General features: G+C 42.1%; 2 protein-coding genes across 2 annotated transcripts; both read left to right on the top strand.

Annotated features, from left to right (window-relative positions):
- Nucleotides 1–3984: 3984 nt before the first annotated feature.
- Nucleotides 3985–4953, top strand: AK88_03294 (uncharacterized protein; the record flags this gene model as incomplete). The annotated part of the gene is made up of 1 exon (XM_012480915.1): nucleotides 3985–4953. One exon carries the CDS (start codon nucleotides 3985–3987, stop codon nucleotides 4951–4953), a length of 969 nt encoding a protein of 322 aa, XP_012336338.1.
- A 1448-nt stretch (nucleotides 4954–6401) lies between these two features.
- Nucleotides 6402–7551, top strand: AK88_03293 (uncharacterized protein; the record flags this gene model as incomplete). Its single annotated transcript, XM_012480914.1, has 5 exons — nucleotides 6402–6470; nucleotides 6842–7003; nucleotides 7131–7180; nucleotides 7337–7386; nucleotides 7505–7551. The coding sequence occupies 5 exons, from the start codon at nucleotides 6402–6404 to the stop codon at nucleotides 7549–7551; spliced, it is 378 nt and encodes a 125-aa protein (XP_012336337.1).
- Nucleotides 7552–7819: the final 268 nt, after the last annotated feature.

The raw sequence follows: 7819 nt of genomic DNA, 5'->3' as shown, positions 1-7819 counted from the left end.
TTTTTTTTTTTTTTTTTTTTTTGTCTCGTTGCCTCCTTGGGCGCTGAGTGTTATTTTTTTTTTTGTGGCGTTTATCTCCACAGCCGTTTGCAGAGAAGTGGCTTCACAAGGGGGCACAGAGGGATGAAGAATTTATCACTTGATCTCCTGTGTCATTTTTTTTTATCCGTGCCTGTTGGGTGACAAAAAGAGGAGACGTGTATTTTTGCATTACGTGGGTGAAACAGTGGGCACGCGTAGGAGCGTAGAAAGGACGTGAAGATTATACGTTTATTTATATGTAGGGGGGGAAATACAAAAGCGCGTGGACTCCACGGGGGCAGTACATCCCTTGTAGAATTTCCCCCCTCCTATGCTTGACTTTTTTTTTCAAATCTGTTTTGTATTACATACATATTCTTACCGGAAAAGGGAAAAAAAGGAAAAGGGCGGCTGGTTCAATTTTGTTTTGCTGCTCTGCTGGCTTTTCTTCCCCTTTTCTCCACTTTTAGCAACTCCTTTGTAGCTCCTCAACTACACAAACATTAGCAACTTTTTCTTTGGCTATTTTTTTTCCATTCCTTCGTTTATCCTTTTTATATAAATCATCTTTCGCTTTTTTTTATTTTTTTTTTTTTTTTTTTTTTTTTTTTTTTTTTTTTTTTTTTTTGTAAATTTGGAAAGCCCAGTGGGGTTCGTTAGCGGCTTCTCCGTGGCATTTATATAGCGCCATTTTTGCGGCATCTCTTTTTTGCCCTTTTTTTTTGCCTTTTTTTTTGCCTTTTTTTTTGCCTTTTTTTTTCCCAGTGCACCTGTGGCCTAACGTAAAGGTTCGCCAGCACCCATCTGCCAGTCGCCCATCGCAGGGCGTCGCCCCACCCTGAAGAGAAGAACAACGATCGCGACCTAAACTAACGCGTCCACCCGAGGAAGAAAAATTATGAACGCCGCACTGGCAAGGTAAGCTAGACATATGAATGAACCCACCAACCAATGGACGACCGGCATCTATTTTTTTGTCCCTGTGTCCCTTCCGGCGGTGCTCTTTCTCCCTTCTTTCATGGCACTCCCCATCGGGACTATGCTGTGACTAAGCAACGCCGAGGAGGAAAAACGTACCCCTAAAAAAGAACACATCCCCTAGGCACCCCGCATAAATAATATTATATAAAAACACATTAGCCCACAAGCAGTATATAATAAATTTATATGCCCATGGGGGTATACCCCCCGCCCTCACGAGTTTTACCCTCTCGCAAACACCTAGTAGCGACCAAAAGGAAGCATAGCAACCACACCTCTTGTATTTTACGCCCCTTCCCGGCGCTCCCATGAGAGGGAAGTCAAACCTTTACCGGCATCATCGTAATACGCACTGCTTCGTACATATATATATTTTTTTTTTCCACTTCACCCAACAACATAGGAGGAGCGAGTGGATCTGCATAAAATACCCCAATGAGAAAAAAAATAAAAACATCTGCAAGGGGAGAAGAAAAAAAAAAAAAAAAAAAAAAAATCAGCAAACAAAAATCCCCTCCCCCCACCGCACGTTTGCACTTGGGCTGCGTTTTGTGTGTGAGAAATATTTTATTTTATTTTATTTTTTTTTTTCTAATGACACAATTGGAAATACGAGAGAGTTTTTAAAGTACCCCACTTCTTCTTCTTTTTTTTTTCTTCTTCCTACCTTTTCTTTTTACCATGGTTACGAGATTGAGTTGACCTTGTAGGATCATCAGATGCGAGTTTTATTTTATATAAATGCCATTTTTAAAGTGAAAGGAATTCTTGCGAAAAAAAAAAAAAAAAAAAAAAAAAAAGTTACTCAAACTAGGCTACGTCAAGATGTTCTTTAATGTTAATCCAGTGTGCTAACTTGTTCACCTGTTGTATGCGTCACAGTCAAATGTTAATGTACGTGTGAGCGTGGTAGTAGTTGCCGACCGACCGAGCTACTTGAGTGAGCTACTGAGTGAGGTACCGAGTGAGCTATCGAGCGAACTTCCCATTTCATTCCTTATTTTGCTCTTTTTCCTTTTTCCTTTTTTTTCTTTTTTTTTTTTTTTTTAATTAAATATTCCTTTTACGTGGTTACGCTTACGCATGTATACATGTATTCATGTACAGTCCATGTGCCGCTGGATGCATTCAGACGCTCATTTGTTTGTATGCGCATCTTTAATAGACCGAGACCCCCCGTGTTCCACCTGAGTTTTACCCAGAGTGAATGCATACATATGCGTATACATATGCGTACACATATACATATACCTGTGCTTATGTGTGAGTGCGTTTTTCATTAACGTTTGCTTGTACCAAGCGTGTGGTTTATCGCGCAGGGGAGAGACCCTTTTTTAAGTCGCCTCACCCCCATCCCACTCGTTTTAACGCAAGACAAATTGGTCAAGCCCTTATGACTGTTGCCCTTTGGCAGCCCTCTGAGCACCGTCGTGCGTCTCACTTCACCGTTGCGTCGTTGCTTCGTTGCGTTGTCACGTTGGCAGACCGCGTTGAAGTGAAACGAGGACTACTCAAACTAGGCTACGTCAAGATGTTCTTTAATGTTAATCCAGTGTGCTAACTTGTTCACCTGTTGTATGCGTCACAGTCAAATGTTAATGTACGTGTGAGCGTGGTAGTAGTTGCCGACCGACCGAGCTACTTGAGTGAGCTACTGAGTGAGGTACCGAGTGAGCTATCGAGCGAACTTCCCATTTCATTCCTTATTTTGCTCTTTTTCCTTTTTCCTTTTTTTTCTTTTTTTTTTTTTTTTTTTTTTTTTTAATTAAATATTCCTTTTACGTGGTTACGCTTACGCATGTATACATGTATTCATGTACAGTCCATGTGCCGCTGGATGCATTCAGACGCTCATTTGTTTGTATGCGCATCTTTAATAGACCGAGACCCCCCGTGTTCCACCTGAGTTTTACCCAGAGTGAATGCATACATATGCGTATACATATGCGTACACATATACATATACCTGTGCTTATGTGTGAGTGCGTTTTTCATTAACGTTTGCTTGTACCAAGCGTGTGGTTTATCGCGCAGGGGAGAGACCCTTTTTTAAGTCGCCTCACCCCCATCCCACTCGTTTTAACGCAAGACAAATTGGTCAAGCCCTTATGACTGTTGCCCTTTGGCAGCCCTCTGAGCACCGTCGTGCGTCTCACTTCACCGTTGCGTCGTTGCTTCGTTGCGTTGTCACGTTGGCAGACCGCGTTGAAGTGAAACGAGGACACCTCTCTCACCACCACCACTGAGCGTGTCCTTAGATGAATATATACGTGTGCGACTTATACGTAGCTACTTAAAGTGTGCCTCTTTTCAGGTGTACCTTTTCTACACACACAAACCTTGCATGTACTGCGTCTTCCAAAATAGCCCCTCCTTCACATGTTTAAAATCATCTAACTCAATTTTGCCCATTTGTTTCCCAGTGCATCTGTGCATCTACACTGCATCCATTTTTTTTTTGCCAATTTTTATTATTATTTTTTTTTTTTTTTCGCGTCCACCATCCGAATAACCCCTCGGTGTAGTTAACGTTCGCGCAGAGCAAACTTTTCATTTTCATGATTGCTTGATGAGCATTGAGGGAGAGGAATGCCTTTCGCCCTTTGTGTGTGTACAGTAGTGTATGCCCCACGTGGTCTAACGCCTATCCGTGTTTGCCGCGTTACCATTTGTGGCCTATAAATTATCACAGACCAATTAGTGCTTTTTTTTTTTTTTTTTCTCCCATCCTGCGATTATACACTGTGTATGCACGCGCTTCCACGTGTTAGAACATGTTCGCCTTGCGTGCGTGGAAGAAGCATATTTACCTGCAGTTTCCTACAGTCGACCTGACGAGTGAAGGAACACTTGGCGAAAGGTGATCACCTTGTTAGACGTTGCACTGCCCGAATAGCACAGATACACACACATTCACTCACACACGTATACACGTACACACATACACACATCGTCGAGGCCTCGCCAGTTCATTAACAAAAAATGAAAAATGAAATAGTATATGGAACGGCATTTGTTTTGTTCCTTGTTAGCTACTGTTTCCAGCCTTTACTCATAGACATTATAAAGTACAATGGGTGCGGCAATTCGAGCACCTTTATATTTCTTTTACCGCACTACCTGTCCATGATAGTTGTGGGATTCCTACCGAAGAAGCAGAAATTAACTGAATGCAAATGGATGAAGATATTTTTTGTTTCCATCCTGGATTTAGTAAATCAAGTATTGAAAAAAATTGGCCTAATATATGCAGGCTCCGCTCTGTACATAATAATTGATAGCTGCACGTTAATCTTCACGGCAATATGGAGGAGAATACTGCTGAACAAAAAGATCAACTGTTTTCAGTTGCTTGGGATTTTGTTAATAACATTTGGCATAGCCATAAAATCGAATAATCTCAAATTGGAAATTAACAAGGAAGAAATTATTGGAGTTATTTTAATTATACTAAGTAATGTACTCATGGGTTTAACATTTGTACTCAATGAAAAGTACATGGGGGAAATGGAAGGACAGAACATTGTATGTTTAATGGGTATATTCAGCTTCTGCATTGTTAGTCTGTGGACAGCCATATGGACTATGCCCAACTTTGATCATCTCATTATGAAGAATATAAGGAAGAAGAAGGGAAATGTTAATACCATTTGGCTCAGTTTTTTGGGGCTCTTTGTTTTCAATTTCATCACGTCGTCCACCCTGTGGTATATCATGAAGATTAGTGGCTCACTGACCGTTGGAATTCTCAAGGGACTCAAAGTCGCCATTATTTTTCTTTTCAGTCATATTTTTTTTTGTAAATATGATGCCAAACAATGTCTCAATTACCACTCTTCCCTTTCAGTTTTTTTTTGTATTTTGGGGGTACTTATATATTCGTACAACGAATTTTTCTTGATCCTTATGAGCAAGGTCTATTTGTACTGGCGGCCTAAAGTGATTGTCTAGGTGTGTGGGGTTTCTCCCTGTCTCACTATACAGCTTTTTTTTTTTTTTTTTTTTTTTTTTTTCTGACTTGTTCAGGTGAATTGTCAGAAAAAGAATTTTTTTTTCCCCCGGTGGCGTGCGTGCATATGTGCATGTGTTTTGGCTAGTCGTTTTTCTATCCCCCTCCCCCCTTTGCACTGCCACTTGTATAGCCTCTTTGCACAGCTTTATTGCTCTAATTTGCTTTGTTAACCTGCTTAGACACTTGCTTTTTGTTATACGTCTTTTTTTTTTTTTTTTCTTTTCTTTGCTGCTTTATTATGAGTGGTTTCTCCTCTCTGCCTTTTTGTTTTATGCGTCTTTTCTTCTTCGCTGCTTTATTTTTGCTCCCAGGTTACGCACGTGCGCATGTATGTACATGAAGTGCCTGTGCCAGCAAACCCTCAGACAATTGCAAATGCATTTTTCCCCTCCATGTCATTTGTTTCCTCTGTTTTTTATATTTTATTTTATAAAGAATTTGTTCAAATAACTTTATTAAAATTAGTAAAATAAACGCCATATATTTGTAAGCAATTATAACACGTAGGCGTTCCCACGCTACGCCTGCCTCGGAGGTTGCTGCAGGGAGTGTTCTTCGCGACAGGGGCGCAGCCCCCTCCATATCATGCGCTGCTACACGTTGAACGAACAACCTAATCGATCCCTCGTAAGGTATGCATTATACAGTGCGCATACCCCGTGTGTGTCCCATATGGACAGGGAGAAACGTGCCCAGTGAAAAATTAGGGGCGAATAGTTATTTTATTAATTTTTTTTAATGTCCCCACGAGTTCCCCCCCTTCTTAACTGCAATCTCCATCCTGTATTTTTTTTTGGGGGGCGGGGAGAAAAAAGTTCACGCATCCTGCCGTGAGCCTAGGTGAACACAATTGGCAGTGTTACGGTCCCTTTTTTTAATCGGCAATTTATTTTATGCACCACTCGTTCTTGTGATGGGCTTTCTCCATTCTTGGGGCATTCACTCGGTGATATATATTCCCTTGCTGGACTAGCACCCTTTCTCCTCGCCCTCCTCCGCTCCAGCGCGCGACAATTTCACCTTTCTGTTGGCCACGACGTCACCGATTTTTCCCCTTGTTCGATACGCCCTGTATTTTCTACCCCCCCCTTTCGGTTCCAAGTCGATCAGCGAGATGATCTGCACTTTTAGCTCTCACCTTCGCCCTCTTCCTTCCTTTTCTTTGCTGCACCTTTTTTTGCTACTTCCTTTTTTTGATGTTTCCTCTTTGCCGATGGGGGCATGTGAAAGGACCATTCAAAAGGAAGTACCGCAAAATCTGTTACACACAAGAGAAAAAAAAAAAAAAAAAAAAAAAAAGATTCCCCCTTATATGGCCATCCGGGATGGGGAGGGGGTAGCACCTGACGAAGCAACAGAAGGGACACCCGAGCATTTACCTACGCACATGGCTGTGACCAATCCTTTTACGATTCTCTTTCTCCAAAGGAACAAGGGTCCCTTGTATATTGAATCGGTAACGCTGCGAAGGTGTGGTCACCTCTGCATCTCTTCCCCCCGTCATCTACCCCACCCAAGTTATTCAAAATGGTAATGGTCGCTCGTGCTTATGCTGATCTTGAGTGTCATTTGTGATAAGCGGTTCGTAATTATAGTGGATGACCCTGCCTTCCCCAATCATCTCCACGATGTTAGTGGGTGCATGTCTTTGTTTAATCAAAAGGGAGAGAAATTACTCTGAATCGTTTTCTCCCTGTACATCATTGTGTTGTGGGGGAAGGCTTGGTTGTCCATGTGTTAACTCTCCTTTTCGCTTACCCGAGAAGAGCTCACCTGCAATGCATGTGGTCCCCTAAACGCTGCCCCTCCCCCAAACCCCCCTTGCAGTTACAAGAAAACCTAATCGCAGAAGGGACACTGAGAGATGCCAAGGACATCTTCCTATTTAATAATTACGCCATTTGGCTAGTTAAGCTATCGCATTTGTGCTTCTTCTTCTTGCTCAGTGTTCAAAATACTTTTCAATTCTCACCCAGCTTGGTGTTTCTGGTGAGTGTGTTTAGAGAGCTACACGGAGCAGTGAGCCCTTGTCCACACGTCCGATTAACAAACGAAAGTGTGAAAAGATGAGTAGAGGTGCGCTTTTACACAAATATTTGTACTCCTTCTTGTGCAGGTTTTCTTCTTCGGGTTTTTTATCATTTGTTTTTGCTTTTGCATGAGTTGGTAAGGACACACACACACACGTACATGGGGTGGGGACAGTGTCTCCCTTTTAAAGGGGGGGTGTTGCTATCTCCATGGGGGCGTATTAATCGTCACCACGTGGTCGTTGCTTCGCCGCAGTGAGACAGTTTCCCCCCATGTGTGCCTACTTCGCAGGTATAGCTGTTTCTGCTTTATTAGTCGAGTAACAAACGAGGAGCTAATCGGTAGGTTTTCTTTTTTTCAACTCGAGAAACGCTTCTCCCTTGCTAGTAGTTACATTTGTGTATTTGCCAAGTGTGTGTACTTGGTTAACTCACCTTCCCATCCACCTCCTCATGGCAGATGAAGAACTGAACCCCTCCATGCTGAACGAAATAATTCCTCAGTAAGATGACGTCGCTTCATGGGCCACTTGGCCGAGGGTGAAAAATGAACTAGCCTTTTTATTTTACCCCACGTTAACCTTTTTTTCCTTTTCCATGCGGGTTTGCAGGATTTTCTTCTCCGTGTGCTCCTTTTTGTTGATAAGCGTAAGGCGAATTAGAACGAGGTGGAAATGCGGACCATGCGGTTGAGTCCATTTCTCGTCTGCCACGTTTCACCTCTTCAACCATACACGTGTCTTTTTTTTTTTTTTTTTTTTACTCCACTGTTTTG

This window comes from Plasmodium fragile, assembly GCF_000956335.1.
Source record: "Plasmodium fragile strain nilgiri unplaced genomic scaffold supercont1.37, whole genome shotgun sequence".
NCBI classification, from domain to species: domain Eukaryota; phylum Apicomplexa; class Aconoidasida; order Haemosporida; family Plasmodiidae; genus Plasmodium; species Plasmodium fragile.
The sequence above is the reverse complement of the archived record's forward strand: the minus strand, read 5'-3'. Positions and strand labels throughout refer to the sequence as shown.